We start from the raw sequence: 20,159 nt of genomic DNA on the forward strand, positions 1-20,159 counted from the left end.
AGGCTCACCTGCAGCTGAGAGCCTTTAACGATGTGCTATGTAAGAAGTGAAACTATTGAAGTGTTAATATTTTATATTGAATAACTGTTTTTCAGTATGAACAAACAAGCAATTTGATGCTTTAAACAGAAACCATTATCCTAACTACAGCATCAAAAAATATTTTTTTCCTAAAGTAAAAGTTCTTATACAAAACAACCTTTTAGATTTCTAAATTACATTTTGATGTTGTAGATCTAAATTGATTTGATTAAAATAACTTATTTAATCACTTAAATATTGCTGCATTGCTTTATCTATAACAAAACAGCAACAAACTTGTAGATTTAGCTTAAAAAGTGACACTCTAAAACTTATATAAAATATGGTAAGGAATACAAAGTGCACCATTTGCAGTACCTAGTGGAACAGAAGTAGCACAACTTGTAAATACTTATGGACAAAGCAACCGTTCTTCAGAAAACTGAGAAAATGTTTTAAGTTACTTTCTACCATTCATTCTATCAATGCACGGTTTTTGCAACACTACTTCCATCCAGCAGCACTGACAGCTGAACACATGCAGCCTTAAAGTGGGAATTATTGTAATCTCTGGGAAGTAGCAGGATCCTGCTTTGTATGGTTAAGTTTAATGCAATTGCAACACGCATCATTAAATACTGTGTTAGTAAATACTGAATTAAGGTCAGAGAGGTAGTGAGGCAAGACAAGAAACAGTTTATTAGACATCTTACAATAATTGGAGAAAAAGTTAATCTTTTTTTAAAATATACACAGTTTCACTTGAGTTTTTTAGTGTGTAATTAAACTGTGCATGATAATGGAAACTCCTACCATTCAAACTTGTTCTTCAGGCACACTTTAAAAAGAACATATTTACAGTAAAAGAAAAGTATGAGGGGGTTTTCACCTACACAACTGCCTCTATAATGAGACAAGCCTGTTCAACTCATGGAATTTAAAATGGCAAAGTGCACAGATCAGGGCAGTGACTGTGCTCCTCAGCGTCTGCTACGACGGGAGGGAGACGTCGACCTGAAAGAAAGTTATGAACACGACATTATTCCTGCACTAATGACACTGATTGCAGTGCACAACAGAACAAAACACGTTTCACCAAAAATACTGTCAAGACTATAAATATGGCAGAAAACTTCCATAAAAACTGATGTTATACAAATTCTACAGATGCAAATTAAACTGCAGAACATGGCGAAAAGACAAATTTGTTTGTTTGGCTCAATTTGACATTTTCGCGCTCTATTTTGGCCAGGAACCAGACAAATCAGGCAGATGCTCTAGGGAAGCGGTACTTGCTAGTATTCAGTCATGGCATATTTGCATTTGACATAGAAAACCGTTGTGAAAGATTTAAGCCTTTAATTCATGAGACCTGACTTTACACAGTCAGGCACGTGTAGCTGTATTAAACATTAAATTTTCATAACAGCCAACATTTTCCTCTCAGCTACTACAACAGATCAAAGACTCGAGAGAAATCACAATGAAAACAGTATTATAAAGTATTTTGAAAGAGAAAAAAACGAATACTACCTTGATCGCGACTTAGACTTGTGTTTGCGGCTTGCCTTCTTACCAGACTTGTGAGATTTTTCCGTCGATCTTGAGCGACTACGTTTGGATTTCTTATATTTTTTTTCCTTGCTAACTTCAGGGGAGGGGGATCTACTTGAGTCAGAGTCTGAGTGCCTCTTGCTAGCTTTGGCCGAGCCCTTCTTGCTGGCTTTACTATCATGTCGCGAGTGCTTGTCAGTTTGAGAATCGGTTCCTAACTCGCTCTCTTTCCTTTTCTTAGATTTGCCATTCTCTTCACTAACTACAGAGCTCCCTTTTTCCTTCTCTTTGGTCTTTGGCTTTTCCTTCTTTTTATCCACCTCTTTGTCTCTATCTTTATCCTTCTTTTTCTTGTCTTTCTCATGACTACGACTCCTTTCCCTCCTCCTCTCTCTGTCTTTACTAGAGGCCTTTTGTTTATGTTTGCTGCTGCGACTATGACTGCTGTCCCTGCGTTCCCGACTCCTTTTCCTCTCTCTATCCCTCTCCCTGTCTCTGCTGCGACTGCGACTTCCTCTGGCCCTCTCTCTGGCCCTGTCTCTGGACCTAGATCTACTCCTTCGACTCCTGCGCTCCCTGGAATCACTCCGATCTTTCTTGTGGCGGCCTGATCGCTCTGCACTGCTCCTCCTCCTGTCCCTGCCCTTCTCACTGCGATCACTACGATGCCTGTGTGAGCTGTGGCTGCGGCTGCGCTGCCGGGTTTTGTGGGATGAGGAGCGACTACGTCTCCTTTTCCTTCGCGGGGAGGAAGATCGAGAGGAGCTACGGGAAGATACCGAGGAAGAAGATGAGGAGGAGGAAGATCGACTGCTGCTGTGGCTGGAGGTGGAGCGGGAGCTGCTGCTGTGACCATTGGTGGGAGAATCGCTGCTGCCTCTCCCTGAGCGTTCCTTCCCTCTGCCTGAATGCTTTCCCTCACTACCCTCCCTCTCACTACGGGACCTGCGCCTGTCTGCCAAGGGCTCTGCCTCCCTCTCTTTCATGTCCTGTTTGTGTGGATATTCTGACTGACTCTCATCATATTCCCCCCTTTCTTTACTTAATCTCTCCTTTGCCATCTCTTCTGTACAAACAGAAAACAAAGACTCAGGTTAAAAGTGAACTAGTAACACACATTGCACAAATGACATTTAATATTTACCACGTGCTAGCAGCGCCTCCTGAGCTTGTTTCTCTTGCAGCAGCTGCATCTCCCGCTCTTTGCGGCGGAACGCGTCCTGCTTCTCCCGGATGCGGTGACGTAATTCTTCCTCATCTGTGTCTGAGGATTCGGATCCTCGGACGCTATGGCCATCCTCATCCTCGCTCTCATCTGAACCATAGTCACCGAGCCCGCCTGCCACAACAGAGCCCCCAGGTTGTTGAGTGTTGGAAACTGTTAAGATCCGCTCTCAAATCAGGTTCCACTTATGAAACCACTCAATCCAAACTCAAGGTCCCCATTAGGGCTGCCACGATTAGTCGACTAGTCACGATTATGTCGACTATTAAAATCGTCGACGACTAATTTAATAGTCAACGCATCGTTTGAAGCTTTGTAAGATCACAAAGGACGCAGGAATGAGTAGTAGGATTTAAGAGTGTAATAACGGACTGAAACAGAAGATGGCAGCACTGCATGTACAAGGATGCCAGCTGCCGTTAAACCCCGAAGAAGAAGAAGCTGTGTCCCAGAATTCATAGCGCAGCCCAGCGCAGTTGTCAACAATGGCGGCAGCTAGTTAGTTTTAATGTTATTCTTATTATTCTTTCTTGGTCACAAAATAAACGTTTAACACATTTTCAGGCGAGAATGTAGCTGTGTAAACCTCAAATATCTGCTCAGTTTATCAAGACACCACATATTTTCAAAAGCGCTCCGACGTTTTCGGAGACGTCTGTTACCCACTAGCTCGTTAGCTAGGCGGGGGCAAGGCTAACTAGAGCCGTGAGAACACCGGACTCCCGGCAAATCGTTTTCAAACCCACCGCCGTCTTTCGCTAGTCAGGTTAAACATATATATAAGTCACTTAGATAACTTAAAAATGTTATTGTTTGGCTTTCTTTAGTATTTTATTTGTTCCTGAGTAAATCGGTTTGGCTGAGATTAAAGTTATAGTTTTTGCACAGCTAAAACTGTCAAGCAGACAGCTGATTATCAGAAGTGTGAGACGCTGGAGAATATACTCCGGTGTCCTGTTATATTTTAGAAAGCAAGGAGTTTATTAAACTTCACCGAAACAATCTGCAAATTTCATTAAAAATTAATAAACTACCATATTGTCTTTATTTTTAGTTAGCACAAACACTTCAAGCTGTAAGCTAATGATAGTTATATAAGACCAGATGCTGCTGGTGCAATAAGCTGTACGTCCAATGGATGATGATCTGATTAGTCGACTAATCGCAAAAATAATCGGTGACTAGTCGACTATCAAAATAATCGTTTGTGGCAGCCCTAGTCCCCATGAAAGGCACTTAATCTTGTTTAACTTTATACTTCACACCAGTAAACCTCTTATTAACAAAGAGTACACATACAGCTCTTAAACACTTTCAACAGTCTGTAATGTCTTTGAGAGCATGCTTCTAATTTCAAAGCACAGATCTAAAAAGCAAGTCAGATGCCACTTTTGCCTTAAATAGTAGCAGTGAAATATTGGGTGTCACGCTTTGTGCCAACAGCTTTTCCCACGTTCCGACTAATAACCCCGACTATAAATCAAAGAAACTTCCCTTCCCTCCCCACCAGTGACAGAAAAAGGGATACTCACTGAGACCGGTCAGAGAAGCCAGTGCACTTGACTGTGCCAGCTGTTTTGCAGGAGCTTTGATTCACATCAACAACAGGAACAACATGTTAAAACACATACTGCCATTTTCTCAAAGGCAAGAGTCGCTAGAGAAAGGGATGGGGCCACAGATAAAGCACTATTCACAAGAGCTGCCATTGGTAACAAGAGAAAAAAATAATAAAATAAAACAAAAGAAATGGAGAAAAGAGAGAGGGTTAACAAACAAACTTCTGTCACACATCCAAGTCAAACAGTCGGACAGGAGCGAAAGAACCAATCTGTACTAATGCACAGTCACTTCACTGGAGGAAGTCTCTTGTATCTACAGGTGAGTCAGCGCTGAGACTTTATTCAGTCTTACAGCCATTCAGCAGCACCTCCAATACCATGACAGGTTTTCAATACTGTCTGTGACAAACACTGCTCTGCTGTGTCCTGATGCATTAGCAGAGAATGGTTGGAAATGCATATCAGACAGACATACTCTGATGTATGCTGCTCAGTCACCCTCACTTACAGGGTGTTACGGAGTAATTTTAAGAGGCACGTAACGAATTCTGTCCAGATTTAAACATAATGTTTTTGTGACAAGCAGAGATAATGCAAAAAGAGGAAAATATAAGACCAGACCTCGAGTGGCTTTCCTGTGAGTATCTCTAGCCACATGCAGGATCTCTTCATTTGTGACCTCAAGAAGGATCTCTGTCAGGAGTGTTTTTGTCATCACCATCTAAAACAAGGACAAATTAACAAACATCTCAATATTTTATCAATTTCAACAATTAGATTAAAATCAAGCGCTCAAAAAGGAGTCAACTGGACATTTTTGGTTTGTAAACACATTTCACCTCTACAAATCAGAAAAGAAGTCCAGTTGCCTCCTTTTCGAACACTCAAAACTGCCATGACCCGGACTGAGAACCTACACAATCACACTCAAATCTGACTACTTGAATGTAATTTGAAAGTTCAAACTGACCAGCTGGAATTCCTTTTCCTCCTCAGTCATTTCAGGTTCACTGTCTTCTGCAGGGGGCGAGGGACTCCGCGCAGAAAATGCTTTCTTTAGTGAAATCTTTTCTTCGTTGTCATTATCATCATTGCCCTCATCATCACTGTCCTGATGCAAACAGAAGAGAAGAATGAGTTTCAATCAAGAAAACATAGCCAATCATTGCTACAGATGAAGAGGGAAAACAAAACTATTTGCAGTATGGGTCTTAAATGAGTTCCTTACAAATTTACTCTTGCGGGGCAGACGTGGGCCATCACCACCCTCATCAGCCTCATGGCCTTTAACGTCATCTTTTGCCATTTCTGCACGCTCCTTCTCCATCCGCTCGCGCTCCAGCTTCTTTTGCTTCTCCCTGTCCATCTTTTCAAGACCTTCTCTGATCCATGCAGGTAGTGTGCGTCTCTTTACAGCATCTGGAGATCAAACGTGTTATCCACATATATTTTACAAACGATTAAACTATTCCAGTACAAATCCATGTACACAAAGAAGTTGTTGTATTAATAATGGTGCATCGGTTTCTACAGCTATCACCTATTTAAATTTGACTCTTTTTTTAAACAACCAAATTTTTATAAATACCTTTTGTATGCATATAAAATGAAGCCAACACAGGTGGAATAAGGACTTCGATTATTTAAACATATAGTCATCTACTGATATTTATCTCATACCTCAATACCATTTTCTTGAAATGTTTCTAGAAAGTTCAGGAATTTAAATAAATTAACTAAAAAAACTAAAAAAAATAATAAAAAATTCAGACATCAGGACTCACCTAATGGTGCTGCTGGGGCCTCAGGTTTGACAGGGAGCTGGATAGGGGATCTTGGCCTGTCTCGAAACCCAGGCGGTCTGGCATCTCGTCTGTTCTGAGGAGGACCCTGCCAGTACGGGGAGTGGAAGCTTGCTGGTGTCGGAGCAAATGATGAGGCAGCTCCATGCTGTTGAGAGACAGCACAAACTCAAAATTAAAGTCAGTTCTAAGTACTTAAGGTCCTCTGTTTTGGCAGTCACTAGGTATGGGGTTGCTGTTGTCTTTCCCCACTCCTTACTGAGCTAAAAGGTATACTTGGGTTAAAAGGGGAAAAGAAAAAAAACTCAACAAATAAAGTAATAACAAACCATGCTGGATCCTCAACAAGCCAACACTTCCTCTGCACAGCATCAAGAAAGCAAACGACTGATACGCCTAGATGCTCGGACCCGGCAGAGTGTCTATGGATTGCTCCTTCTCGTGCTACTTGGCTGTCACACTAAAACCAAAACGCTTCAACAGTTTCTACCGTAGCATCTGCATACCTGATAATCAAACTGGTTCATGGCCATGGGGGCCATGGCGTAGCTGTCGGGCTGTGCCCCATACCCATGGCTGTTCTGGGGGTAAACCCCATGGTGGGCTTCAGAGTTGAATTCCACGCTGTCCTGGCTGTTGCTGTCCTCGCTGGGGTTCACCACATCCATTGGTCCTGACCCTGGAGGGATCCAGGCCTGGTCAGGGGGTGGAGGAGGAGGGGGCTGGCCATGCATTCCCCATTCTGTTAAACACAAAATACTTAAACAAGCCACAAGAGAAATCTCCAGTTTTTTGTTTTTTTTTCCCAGGGGGAGAGCCATGGCTCAAAGGCTTAATTGTGTACCTGGTTGCCACATTCTGCCAAATGCTGGGTCACCCTGAAAGTTGCTGTGATTATTCTGTCCAACAGATTCGAGGCCTGGGATGTCCTGACCATTGGGCTGGATGTTCTGCTGCTCTCCTCCTGTAGACTCTTTTTGGGCTATCCATGCTTGCGCCAGGGCTGCCCAGTCCACTTGACCTGGAAAAAAGTGCATTAAGACTAGTTGCCAGTGCAGTTTTTGAATCCATTGTAAAATATTTAGATTTTTTTTTTTTATTGAGGGAGCAAAAATGCCATTTGTGGTGCATGAGCATCACTCACTAACCTGGATCATGCTGATGCTGAAAAGATTGCATCCACTGCTGCTGGCTAAGAGGCCATTGCGGCCAGGGCTGTCCTCCCTGGTCCCACATTGCTCCTTTCACGATTTACACCTGAAACACCCAGATCAGCTACATTTAATTGTATTGTGCACTCTCAACATGGAGAGGTGTGTCAGTGTAGAATTACACTTGCCAAATGGCAATGGAAATTGCAAGCTGCAATAAAGTGCTAACGCTACTTCAAACTGACCGGCTAGCTGTACGTTGGGAGACACTTCCCTCTTAACGTTAGGATGCTACCTAATGTGAGACATTGTGTCGTTACTTACATAGGATACTGAAATTAATTCGGGAATTGTGCATTGGTTCTTTTTTGTTTTTTTTAATTAATTTTTTTTTTAGCTAAGAAAGCTTAGCCATGCTAACGTGAGCTAATATTAGCTAGGCTGTGTCTGAAAACCAGCAGTTAGCACCACATTTTTCTCAACAACCAAGCAAAGGTTCACTCATTTAAATTAGGCCATAATGGGAAAGAAGAGTGGCTGAAATTTACACTGAAGCTGTGCTTTGAGTTTACAGAATTCCCACCTTTGCCTGACGGGTTCGTTCCGGCGATGCGGTCGCAAATCAAAATGGCTGTACAGGCGAGCTGCTCGGAGGAAGTACGAAAGAAGAACTGCTGCCTTCAAACTAAATAGGAAAGTTACAAATCATTCAAAACTAAATAGGAAAGTTACAAATCATTCAGTATCCATGGTTAGTATAAGTTTGCTGGAAGATTATTTGAAAGGTCGAAGAGATACTCAATCTAGTCTCTGACTGTATGTGCAATACAGTGCTTGTGAACTGGACATTCATTTGTCCTATGTCAAAAAAGTTGAATTTGTTGTTCTAATTTGAGCTATTAAATACATTTAATTAATTTTAAAATTTTGTAGCTATGACGGGTGCATTTCCTAACCTCAAATAATAGTTTTGTTGTCAAACCTTGAATAAATGGGATTAAACTGAAAATGAAACGGAAGGAAAAAAAAGTCTTTCCACTTGAAACTTTTCTGTACGAGCAGCAAGTGAAGGCAGCACGCCAAAGGCTTCAGATGGTGATGTCAGTGTGATTTTAGCACCCATTTATAGCTTGCGTAGTTTTCATGTAACTGGAATGCCGAAATGCCTTTCAACGTACGCCCTCATAGAGGGTATAGAGCATGTGCCGCAATGTGCATTCAGAACCACAGCCATTTGGATTTGAAACAACAAATCTACCCAGGGCCTTCCTGTTTGTAGGGACCCTTCTAAGCCTGTAATGAAACGTCTATTTTTTGTTTTCGACTGCTCGTTTCTCTGCAGTTCTTCTTCTTCTTGTTATCATCAAGCTCCCTGACAAAACTCAGCTGAGTGAGCGAACTTCCAAAATTAGAATAGAAAAAAATGAAACAGCCTAAAGTAAAATAATAAAGGAAATTGAAAGAAAGCAAACCGTGGGACGTCAGTAGTTAATTTTCTTTCAAAAGAAAGGTGGGAAGAGCACAACTAACAGATTAAGGATGGTTTAGATATCAGCAGTTGTTATAGATAGTGTAAGTAGTTACTTCATAGTGATGGATGTGTTCATGTGTCTTTTTCTCCTTGTACCATGTACATCAGCATACCTGTTTTTATTACTAAATAACCCAACATATCTGAACGACCATCGCGCTTCCGTATTCATTTTGATAACATGAAGCCCAACACTCAAACATATCAGATCATCTCTATTATTTACAATCATTATGGTGACTTTGGCGATCTGGTTGGATCACGTGCCTCAGCACCAAAACGGCTGGAAAACAGTATAAGGCTGTAAGCAGGTTAGCCTAATATCAGTCCTGTATGCTTCATTCCTGTGGAGGTTATGTCTGTGTAGCAGCTCATGAGGCTTAGAGGTAATCTGACAAAGACTAGAACTGAAGATGTTTCTTGCACATTTTTATTTAAATAGTTTCCAAAGTATAGATCATCAGTTATTATTATCATTTTAACTAGTTTAAAAAAAAACTGCAGAAAATAATTCATTTGTAATGAATGAATATTTTGCACAAAAAGCAGCCACAGCCATTTAACATCAAAGGCTTCTTAGCTTGAATTTTTTTTTTCCAATAACACATTTAAAATGAAACACTTCATTGTCAAACACTTGATTTGTATGCAGCCACAGATTGTGCATGTCACATTTTAATATTTTATTATTGTTCAAGATGCTGGGTCGAAATTTGGTTCTTCCTAATTTGTGTTCTCTTTTTGAGTATTTTTCACCTTCATTACTTTCTTAAGTACAGGAGATACCCACATGAAATTCGCACAGCTGTAAAACGCTGGTACAAATGGCAAACAAATCAATCTTACACCCAAACCAAGTGGCAGAGCTTTTGTTTCACAAAGCTTTATTAATAACTAACTTTTAGCATCAGTATCATGGGGAATATCATAGGTTTAATAGCAAACAGCACCAGTTTAAGGTTTATGATATTGAGTAACAGAAGAATGAAGCAATGTTGGTGTTCACATTAAAAATAAATAACTCAGACATATTTATATTCTGAAAATTCTTCCATTCATTTTCACCTGCTTAACCATTTCAAGGTCACAGTTGGGCTGGAACCTATCCCAGCTGCACAGACAGCCATTCAAGCTCACACCTACAGCCAAGTTAGAATCACCAGTTAACCCCAATCATGTCTTTGGACTGTGGGAGGAAGTTGGAGCACCTGGCAAGAACCCAGGCATTAAATGGAGAGCATGCAGACTCCACACAGGAGATTCAAACCCATGACCTTGTTGATGTGATGTTATGGTGCCATCAAATGCACCACAGTTTTTCCAAAATTCCCACAATTGGAGCACACACAAGAGGTTTCATTCTTTCAGTTGGATTCAGGTCAGGTGATTGGCTGCGTCATTTTAGCAGCACTATTTTCTTTCTCTGAAACCATTTGCGTTTCCCTGATGGTGTTTGGGATCATCACCTTGCTAAACCCCCCCCCCCCCCCCCCCCCCCCCCCCTTTGAAACACTTGCTGATTCTGGTTTTTCTGTACCTTTCTTTGCATTCAAAACTTTTTCCCTGTGTGAATTGTTACCAACATCTGGTAAGACTTTCATGTCAATAGCACCTTTAGAAATGTTTTTTCCTTTTACCTAAAATCTGTGATGCTTTCAATACTTATTTCACCTGCTGTGTCCATTTGGGAATCGAGCCATTTGCTGAGCATAAACAGGTGCTAGTGTCATTCTGGAGGTTCAAACTGCATAATTTAAGACTTATTTATTGGCATGTATAAATTAAGCCATAATCAGCAGGATTCCAGCATTAAACAGACTGGATGGAGCCCACTATTTTTCCTAAAACAGAACTGAAGCACTTTATGAGAACATGTCGTGTGTTTGAAGAGGTCGTGTGCAGGTGTGATTTAATACCATCGTGTACTCTGTTGGTATAGTGTTGGTGCATTTTCCCTGTGAAGAACAAAGCCTGAGGCGTGTGCAGTCCAAGTGTGTGAATGCTTCCATGTGAAAACGTGTTGAGCGTGTTATACATTAGCGAGTGCATGTGCAGCGTGGTGTGCAGCTGGGCCAGGCTGACAGTGAGAGCAGTAAAAATTTAACCTTCACTGCTGGTAGACGAGCTCCACAGCAGCACCTTATTAGTTTCTTAAAACTGTCTCATGCAGAGGGAGGGCGCTTTTCATTACACAAGATTAAATCACATCAAATGCCTCAGCAGCATGTCCTCCAGCCAAAAGCTCCCCTTTAAAAATAGACAAACGCACTTCAGAAAAGATTTACTCGTCTTGTTTGGTGGCGGTTTGACAACATGTTCTATGTTCCAGCCGCACAGCCGGGATGTCACAGCGTGTGGGAGTGAGAGAACGCGCGGGGCGAATGTCTTTGGACGTTGCCCTTTTTCCTGATTCCACACCCACCTCCTTTTCACCAGCTCCCGACATGTTCTGAAGCAGTGCTGCTTTGCACCCGTCACGGCCGATAACGGGCGAAGACTGGCTGAATGTGGCACGGCGGGATCCGCAGTGACAGCCGAGATCGGAAGAGGGAGACTGTCGACGACATCTTGCTTGCAGTAAAAAAAAAAAAAAACAACAACAACCCAAAAAACAAAACCCAGCGTGACACCAATTTAGCAGCAGAAAACATTAAATCTATTGTGATTTCTTTTCTACTACTAGAGCTGTTGCACAAGAGAAGCTTAAAGAAAAAAAAAAGAATATCGTTGAATATACTGTTCATAAATTAGGTTTATTTTTATACATTATGTTTTATGTTCATTCCATAAGCAAATTTAAATATTTTTCTGGGAGCAAGAATTTGTCTTGAGGAAGGAAACCCTGCACGCCTGGAGCACCATGAGTTTTGTATTGTCCTATATGTACAATTACATACACTCAGTACTGTTTTTGCTTACAGTAAGCAATACTGTACATAAATAACCCACGCATATCCCTCTTTATATGATTGCAAGTTGTCTTCTCACCATCCACGGGTTTCTTAACCGTGAAGAGAGGCACAGATTTTGTATTTTTTCTGTCGCAGTCGAACATAATTCATAAACTCGGATGCATACGTTGAACTCTTTTCTGTCTAATCGTTTGGCAAAGCAGGAGAAATAAAAGTAGTTGAATCTAAAATATTTTCATAGAAAAACAAAAAACAGGTCATTTGTCATGGACATTTGAAGAATAGGCAATACATTCATTAGAACATCAACCCATGCACATTACAGAAAGAGGTTTTTCTTATTAGCCTTTTTTTAAGCCTTTAAACTGTTTTCTAACATGTTTCTCTCATTTTTTTCTTCTTTTATGCTCAAGCTTATTCATGGCATTAGAGAATGAAGAGCAAGTCTGTTGTGGTGCTGACTGTCTGACACTTTCGTGTGTTCGGGTGGAGCTGAAATACAATGAAGGCAGAAGAAGTGCTTTGTTGATGCGATAAACATCAAGTGCGCCTGCCTGCGGGGGGGGAGAACTACACCGATGACCTTGAGGGAGAGTATGTTAAAGAAACTCAGCTCAAACTTGCCGCAGAAATAAAAAACCAAACAAACTTGTCTTTGGCAAATTCAATTCACTGATAGTCAGACATTTATACATTCTGATTTTAAGAAAACAATCCTTTTGAAAAAGGCCGAAGTAGAATAATGTTGTGCTACTTCTTTAAAGGTGCTGTGTGGCAACTTCAGTCAGTATGTTAAGCCAGTGTGTATCCTGCGTCAACAGAGCCAAGGCTGATTTTTCAGACTGGGTGTCTCAAATGTACAAACACAGATTCCAGTGAACTCCACAGAATGCTGCTTCTCGGCTCCTCCTCGTCTATATTCGTCTTTACTGTCACTAATGATCACGCTCTCACTGAAGCCATTGCCTCACAATTCAAATATTTTGTGTGGAGCATTTACATTCATAACACAACCAGACTGCCAAGTCTGATTTAAGCTGGCGATCATTTACTGATGTGAAAATGGTACACAGCACCTTCAAACTACATTCACTGGTCTCTCGCTCACTCACCCACACAAATACACGCAACCGACACCAACTCATAGGCGCCGGGTACAGGTTAGCATGCAGTAAAATTCTGCCACTTCCAGTTAGTTATAGTTGTAAACTATCATGCATTTTACATCTCAGGCACGTGACTGTGGCTGAGACAGACCGTAACATTTGTGTTACAGCTCAGGTTCAATAACACTCTGGTTTTCACCTAGCCTCTTTTTAAAGAGCAGGCTTTTCATAGTAATGATGATATTAATAATAATAAAAAACAGAACATGAATGAAAATCTCTAAGCCACAAAATAAAATCCTTTTATCCTTTATACATCTACAATATTTAAAGGTGCCAATTTAAGTAATACAAAGGTGTATACAGTGAAATCCTTCCCTTTTCTTGCCTCCAAAACACCCAAAGATACAGTAAGAGGAGTTTACAGGCTTCTGCAAAAACAACACAAAGCAAAAGGAGGTTTTCTAGAGATAAATACTTTCTTCTGTCATGTTAGAGGATTTCCTCATAGAAGAGCAGATATGCCTGAGAGTTGAGTACCCTTGACTCTGGTACCATCTGAACTGTGGTATCGCTGACATACACCCACTGGCCCTGGGAGCTGCTGCAGGTGTCCCTGGCACCTGGGAAAAAACAAAAACAAAACCCACAGTGTCAACATCGTGAGGCATAAAGGCTCCTCCTGGAGTCGGGGGGTGGAAATACAAGGAGATACTGGGTTACTGGGAGTAAATATTGGGACAAGCTGTCACTTCATGCTTCCATAGCAACAAAGCTAAAATAATGCTAGCCAGTAAGGAGTGCTGAAACTAGCTCAAAGTGGACTCATTGTGCTCTTCTTATTTTCTATATGTTACAATGGATGAAACTTTATATAACCCTCAAAATGTCACAAGGGGCATTTTAAACTCTGTTCTGAGAGCTGACAACACTCGATTTATGGTAACTAAGTGGTAAGACCAGGGCCATCAAGTAAACAGACAGAAAGCCTCAAATAACAAGGTCACAGATTACAACAGGCTAACTCACTGCTATTACCTGCGTGTTATAGCAACAAGACTGCATAAATTAAAAAAACCTGAATACTTTTTAAAGTCTTTAATTAAAACACATTTTTAAAAAGGACCTGCAGACATGTTGGCAATAAGATAAATTTTTTTACCAACTACTCTCACATGAAAAAAAGCAAAGCATGATTATATATACAAAATAATACTTTCAAGCTTAGCTGAGTTAAAATGAAATTATTGTAGTAAGTTACTTTAATACTTTTACATTGAGCAGCTATAGCAGGAAGAAGAAATGTTGAGGAAGACAAACTTTCATTTAATAGAGATGTCACAAGGCCTTGAGATAAGAAATTGCTCGATTCACCAGTCTGTCAGCATTCATTGTAGAGATGTGAGACCTGTGTGTCATCGCCAACTAAAAGCTCCTATTGTAAGACATAATTTCTTAACATTATTTTGGAAGCAGCAAGGAAAACTTCTTCCTTGAGGTTTTCAGCTATTTTTCAGCTTTTCTGCAAACCTGGACACGATATAAAAAGAAAATGAAAGAGGGAAAGAGAAAAACATGGCTCCAAAGAACACAAAAAACTTCCATTCAACCTGCTCTTTGTGGAGGACATCTTTGAGGTTACAGGGGAGTCAGGGTTTTATTGCCAAAACACTGACTAAGCTTACAAAAACACAGAAAGAAAATAACAGATAGAAGGTCTTGAAAGAGCTCAGGAGAGCTGGCCCCTGACCTGACAGGTTCTTGTGCTGTTGTTCTGTTTTCCTCTGTGGAGCGCGCACTTTTACATATGCAGTGTAGTGGCCTCCACGCATTGAGCCACTGTGTTCGACAATCCCGTACAGGCTGTAGAGGACACGCTCACCGACTGCCAGGTTCTAGTGGGAAAAAAAAAGAAAGAAAGATTAGCAAAAACTAAAACTAAACTTTAAAAAAAAAAAAACTACCACCAACCAAGGACTTTCATTACAAGCTGAACCAACAAAGTGATGTAGTCACGGAAAAAATCTGAAGGTGCAGGAAAGTTTTCAGAAAATTTAAACTGTAAAACCTTGCAGGACGCAGAGCAGAAAGGAGCCAGATCCAGGATCAGAGGAAAGTCAACATGGCGGTTCACCTTACGGAGGTTCATCCCTGCCTTAAAGGAGAGAAAAAAACCAACAAAATCACACACGTACACACACCAATCAACAATTAGGCTCTCAAACTTACTGATGATTTTGCTGAAGAAAACAGAGTTATGGCTGCCTACCTGGTGGAAGCGTTTCAGGTGCAATGTGATGACAGGAGGCAGTGAGGATATGAGCATCTGCTTCCTAGCGCTGGTGTAAACCTTCTCCACTTTCTTATCTATGCAAACACAAAAACACAGTAATGTCAGCTACAACTATTAACTACTTGAGTAATTTAGACAAACACAGAAGCAAGCCAAAATAATATCAGCCACTCAGTATGGGCAGTATGGATTCCTGGACGTCTGTTCAAACTTGAGCGGTCGTTTTAGAGCAGCAGCCTGATATGTGAAGACATGCAGCAGCTCATGAGAGTGAGTCCCCAGATCCAAGGCCTGAGATTTCAGCTCTGTGTATGTTATGACTCACACTACAAAGAAGTGGACCGCTACAGGATTGGACAGACAATTTTCTGTGTATGTTTTTATTCTTTCCCACCCACAACGACAAAAATACCAACTCCACACAACCAACTGTAAAGAATGTGAAGAATACTCCGATGGAAGATTTTGCGTGTAGCATACAGACAACCTGTGGTCTGGGATTCAAATGTACAATAATCTGGAAATAATTTAAAATATGCTTGTAAAGAAAATGCTGGTTCCTCATCCTCAAAGCATTGTACTCTGCTTCCAGATGCTTGTTTTCTTTTACCTGCTGAGCTGCTCTTGCGCAGCTGCTTCATCCTACGTTCAGTGCAGCTCTCACAGAGCAGCCTGTTGTTGCCCATCAACAGCTCCACAGAGGTGAACTGGTGGAGGCAGGACTGGATGGAGCACTCCTTGGAACTGGGTGTGTAACTGTGGGACAGAGCCTGGAAGGCCCCCTGGTGGTGCTGATGGTGGAGATTGTCTCGGCTCTGTGTTTCTCCGTGCTCCTCTGGAGAACAGTGTGCAGATGGAGAGCAGTCCCCAGAGCTGAAGCTCAGGTTGACTTTAGAGACGGCGCTAACTAGCTGTTCCACAGCGCCGCCTTGCCTTGTGGAAGACGATGAAGAAGGAGATGAGGCGGAGACAGGCGTAGGGGACGGAGTGAGGGTGGAGGTGGATGATGGGGTAGACATGTGCCTGTGGCTCTGGTTGGAGGAACGTGGCGTCCACTCGCTCTCAGAGGCCTCGCTGTCGGCGTCATTGCTGCTGTCTTGAGCGCCCGAGTCTCTCTCGCTGCCGTCCGACAGGCTGCCGGCAGCCGCCATCTTACAAACTGAGACGCAGTGGCTTGATCCACCTGCAACACCTTCGTCCTCTGGTCGGTCCCCACTAAAGCCTGCTCCTTTCTCCTCCACAGAGCTGGAAGACCTCCTGCTCTGTTGCTTCTGTGGAAAGGGAGAACAAGTACATTATCATTATCATGCACACTGAAGACTGGATGCACACAGGATACTGCATTTTTATTTTAAATTCTCATTCATTAAAAAAAATAAAATACAATTCTCATATCTGTACACAAGCATTCTAAGAGTCTTTCTAAAGGAACTCTCACCAAAACTAAAAACCACAACAGTCCATCTAATGCATAATCATGCATTAGAAAAACAGAAACCAATGTCAGAGAAACCAAATACCTACAGCAGTTTTCATATAAAGGAAAGAGAAAAGACCAAGATCATAACAAGGACAACCAGAAGCACTCTGAGAGAGAAAACCTCTGCCAAGGCAGCTCACTCTCTGGGCAGTATTTACTTTTCAGAGAACAGCATTGCATTTTCTATATATTCAGTTTGTTTCCTTTGTTCTTTTTAAAGGTACTTTGAGAAGTTTGTAGTTTGGTTTTGTTATTTATCCTGGTGAACCCCATTATAATGTACTCGATGATGAGTACAATTATTCTTTAGTTTTCTTTATTTATGTGGACATTGTTTCAATCTTTAGTTAGAAGAAAAAAAAACGTTATTATTTTCTTTTCCTAAAAAAACAAACAAAAACCCCAAAACAATTAATGCCGTGTATTTGAATTGTTATAACTGTTACTGTAATGCATATAAAGTCAGAAGAAAATCAACTATACTCAAAATGTATTAAATAGCTCTAGCTCTTTAAATAGCATTATTAATCACTTTGACCCTGAGGTCAATAAATTGTAATATTTTTATAGTACTTTCTATATGTTGACAATACACACCATACTTGTAAGAATCATAGTTCCTAAGTTCTAAGGCTTTTTGTTAATTTGCAGATAATAAGTTGGTCTTGCAGATCTTGGTGGTTGCCATTCATGGTCAAATTTCAATGGATTGCTAACACATATCTACACCCAGAAAAAGTTTTAGGAGAATTCATTCAAAACTGTCCATACGATTGCATTTCTAGACAGAACAACATGCACACAAACACTACCAAAAACATAACCTTCTTGGCAGCGGTAATAATAATAATAATAATAATAATAATAATAATGATGATGCTCAAGAAAAGGAGCAGAATAGACCTGTACAACAGTCTCACCTGTCCACTCAGCTTCCTGGTATTTCTGTTGACAGAGTGTGTTGCAGAAGGAACCTGCTCACTGTGAGCTGTGTGGCTCTCCTGCTCCCGGGTGCCCTTCCCCAGCCTACCAGGGTTGGAAGGTTTTGATATCTGAGCACAACAAAAACATGAAGGTGCAAAGAAAAAGTTTCAACAAGGACTTTGAACTGATTTCAGCAGATGGGGTTGGCCAGTAAAAAACAAAACAAAACATAAAACAGAGAAATGCACCACTAACCCAGCAATCTGTGAGATAACTACCAGCTCAAACTGTCTCAGAGAGTTAATTTGTATCCTTTAAATGATCCACAATGAATGTAATTTACAGCAGCTCACCCTCTCCTCTATAATGGGCAAAGAGATGTCAATGAAGGCTTCCTTTACTGTGGATATCTGAAAGATAAATAACTGCAAGTCAGTGTCATGATATAAACTTTTAATCTCTTCAACAGTTAAAATCATAGTTCTGCTGCAGTCTAAGAGAAGATGACTGAAAATGCTTTCATTTCCTCTCCTCTTTCTTAGCTCCACACCTGCTGCTCTCCATCTTCAATGATACTCTTTAGTTTGCATAGAGGCATGTGCTTTGTTAACCACTCTAAGCTTCCACAATTTACTGTAAATGCCTGCTGTAAACAGTTGGTATTCGAGCTGGTCCTTGAAATGATTTATGTTTGTTTTTCCACTGACTTCCATTTGTTACCTCTGATTAATTCTGGAATGTTTCCTGGACGTCACAGCTGGTAAAGAAATCTTGTTGCTTAGTTTTGTTGTCTTTTCATTTCTGGTTAGAGATAAATGTCTGCCAATTTCTGACTAACTGAAAAATACCAGTGCTGCTCCTGTGACAATCATTCAAAGCAAAAAAAAATCAAATAATTAAGGCATGAAATGTCTCACAATGAGTCCTAACTAGGTTACACGGCTATTAAAAAGCGACTCGTGTCAGAGCTGGTTGGTTTAAGAAATGCCAGCTTGTCAACCCTCATGTGCTTCATACGTTCTAATTCTACAGAGGGGAAAAAACCCTACAGAGCAGTGCCTGATTGGTTCTTCCCGACTATTCAGGTCCTTTGCTTTATTTCACTCGCTTACGTGCTCGCACTCTTCACACATGATTGTGTTTGTGAGCTCGCCGACAAAGATGCGGTCGACAAAGTTCATCTTCACACCTTCTTTCCCGTATGCTGATGGAGAAAAAGACAAAAGGTTTTCTTTTATTATTTATGCATGAAAATTGTGATTATTGCTGTTACAAGATTACCTTCAAAATTTTCAACACTATAATTTCCATTTTAAACACTATTAAGCATCACAATTTACAATCACTATTGAGAATTAATGAGATCAAAAAGTGCAAATAAAGGACTACTTTCACTGCTGAGACAAAGGAAGAACATGGGTCAATAAAAAACAAGTGACACAGATCATAATTAACTATTTAAATTTATTAGCTGCTGTATAAATAACTGATTATACACAATCAATTTTGGATACACAACTGGAAGGGTGCGCTAAAACATGAGGATGTTTATTCTTCTCTTCATGAAACTGTCCTCTGCTTCAGGAGTAAATTAACTGCATTTCCTCCAAATGCCACAAGATGGAACTATTGATCTCTGCCGTGTGCCGCCTCCATACGAACCTTTGACTTGGCGTTTGGTCTCCTCGTCTGCTGTCTTCTCTGTAGGATTGTTGAACGCCTTTAAAATGCCTGCTTTCACCCTCTGCATATAACAAAACCAGAAAAATACTAGAAGTCACATTTGAGGTAATATTCATAAATCAAATTAATTATATAAATGATGCAAATAAAATGCATTTTTGGGGGGATATTTCTTGAATTCTCTTTATTACATCCATTAGTGACATATCACAATCTCGCCTGCAGCTGAGCCTGACAGGTATACCCATTATAAGCATCATTAGTGTAAAATAATTATTGTGCTTGTCCAAAAATGTTATCATGTAAATCACTTAATTAAATGTGCATGTTCGTGTGTGTGTCGTTGTCTTATTGGAGGTGACATGGTCAGTGAGTGTGTTGTGAGAGAGCTGTGAAGAGGCACAGCCACAGTAAAGCACCAATCAATAGATAATTGGCCATGGTCCATGTCTGAGTCGAGACCAGTCGGCCCCCATTGTCCCGGGACCCACACACTGCACTGGCTATTTAGGTCAAAAAACCCTGTTAATCCCAGCCCGGCCAGTCTGCACCTCATTCAGAGAGCGTGGTCAAACCAGGATGTGGCTCTCCTACTAATTAATTACCAGTAACCCCCATGCTCTCTATCTCTCTCCCCCAAAAGTAACAGCATGCACTGTCTCACACAGGATGGGCCAAAGGGAGGGGAATCTGGTCGGGGGGCGTGAAGAGAGTTGGTACAAGTGTGCAGGGGTGGAAACTAAAATGAAGACAGGGCAAAGAAGGACAGTCCATGCCCTGGGAGGGTAATACCTCCCATCTCAGCTAATTGGTGATAATTGACTGGGTCTAAATTAGCATATTCAGATCTCTGATACTAATGGCCATTAAACACAAACACTTAGGGCCTCTAAAAGGTTGGCTACACACAGAGGA

General features: G+C 41.0%; 2 protein-coding genes across 6 annotated transcripts in view; both read right to left on the reverse strand.

Annotated features, from left to right (window-relative positions):
* Positions 1-705: 705 nt before the first annotated feature.
* On the reverse strand, positions 706-7,960 carry pnisr (PNN-interacting serine/arginine-rich protein). 4 transcript variants are annotated; one of them, XM_085366185.1, is made up of 12 exons: positions 7,899-7,960; positions 7,313-7,421; positions 7,009-7,185; positions 6,671-6,906; positions 6,147-6,312; positions 5,591-5,781; positions 5,333-5,473; positions 4,984-5,083; positions 4,333-4,386; positions 2,723-2,914; positions 1,555-2,638; positions 706-1,035 (listed from the first exon to the last, which is right to left on the reverse strand). In XM_085366185.1, the coding sequence occupies exons 2-12, from the start codon at positions 7,398-7,400 to the stop codon at positions 1,002-1,004; spliced, it is 2,463 nt and encodes an 820-aa protein (XP_085222311.1). In that variant the 5' UTR covers positions 7,401-7,421; positions 7,899-7,960; the 3' UTR covers positions 706-1,001. The 4 variants fall into 4 exon arrangements, with proteins under 4 accessions (XP_085222311.1, XP_085222308.1, XP_085222310.1 ...); XM_085366182.1 differs by having other exon boundaries at positions 1,555-2,641; XM_085366184.1 differs by having other exon boundaries at positions 2,720-2,914.
* A 4,116-nt stretch (positions 7,961-12,076) lies between these two features.
* The window catches only part of usp45 (ubiquitin specific peptidase 45), a 36,139-nt gene continuing 28,056 nt past the window's right edge, over positions 12,077-20,159 (reverse strand). For both annotated transcript variants that reach the window (XM_085366187.1, XM_085366186.1), the window contains exons 10-18: positions 19,224-19,305; positions 18,674-18,765; positions 17,915-17,971; positions 17,558-17,689; positions 15,768-16,428; positions 15,134-15,231; positions 14,933-15,019; positions 14,615-14,759; positions 12,077-13,487 (exon numbers count right to left, since the gene is read on the reverse strand). In XM_085366187.1, coding sequence (XP_085222313.1) covers positions 13,357-13,487; positions 14,615-14,759; positions 14,933-15,019; positions 15,134-15,231; positions 15,768-16,428; positions 17,558-17,689; positions 17,915-17,971; positions 18,674-18,765; positions 19,224-19,305 — 1,485 coding nt within the window. In that variant the 3' untranslated portion in view covers positions 12,077-13,356. The remainder of the gene's footprint in view (positions 13,488-14,614; positions 14,760-14,932; positions 15,020-15,133; positions 15,232-15,767; positions 16,429-17,557; positions 17,690-17,914; positions 17,972-18,673; positions 18,766-19,223; positions 19,306-20,159) is intronic.

Source organism: Diplotaxodon limnothrissa, linkage group LG11 (assembly GCF_057381915.1).
Source record: "Diplotaxodon limnothrissa isolate DT_005_m linkage group LG11, D_limnothrissa_male_GT1.1, whole genome shotgun sequence".
NCBI classification, from domain to species: Eukaryota; Metazoa; Chordata; class Actinopteri; order Cichliformes; family Cichlidae; genus Diplotaxodon; species Diplotaxodon limnothrissa.

Excerpts from the sequence above, each read along its gene's own strand:
- pnisr (XM_085366181.1), bottom strand. The coding sequence starts at position 7,400 with ATGTGGGACCAGGGAGGACAGCCCTGGCCGCAATGGCCTCTTAGCCAG. Across the intron at positions 6,313-6,670 it reads TGAACCAGTTTGATTATCAG|CATGGAGCTGCCTCATCATT; the intron begins GTATGCAGATGC and ends GTCTCTCAACAG. Across the intron at positions 5,474-5,590 it reads TGCCCCGCAAGAGTAAATTT|GACAGTGATGATGAGGGCAA; the intron begins GTAAGGAACTCA and ends TGTTTGCATCAG.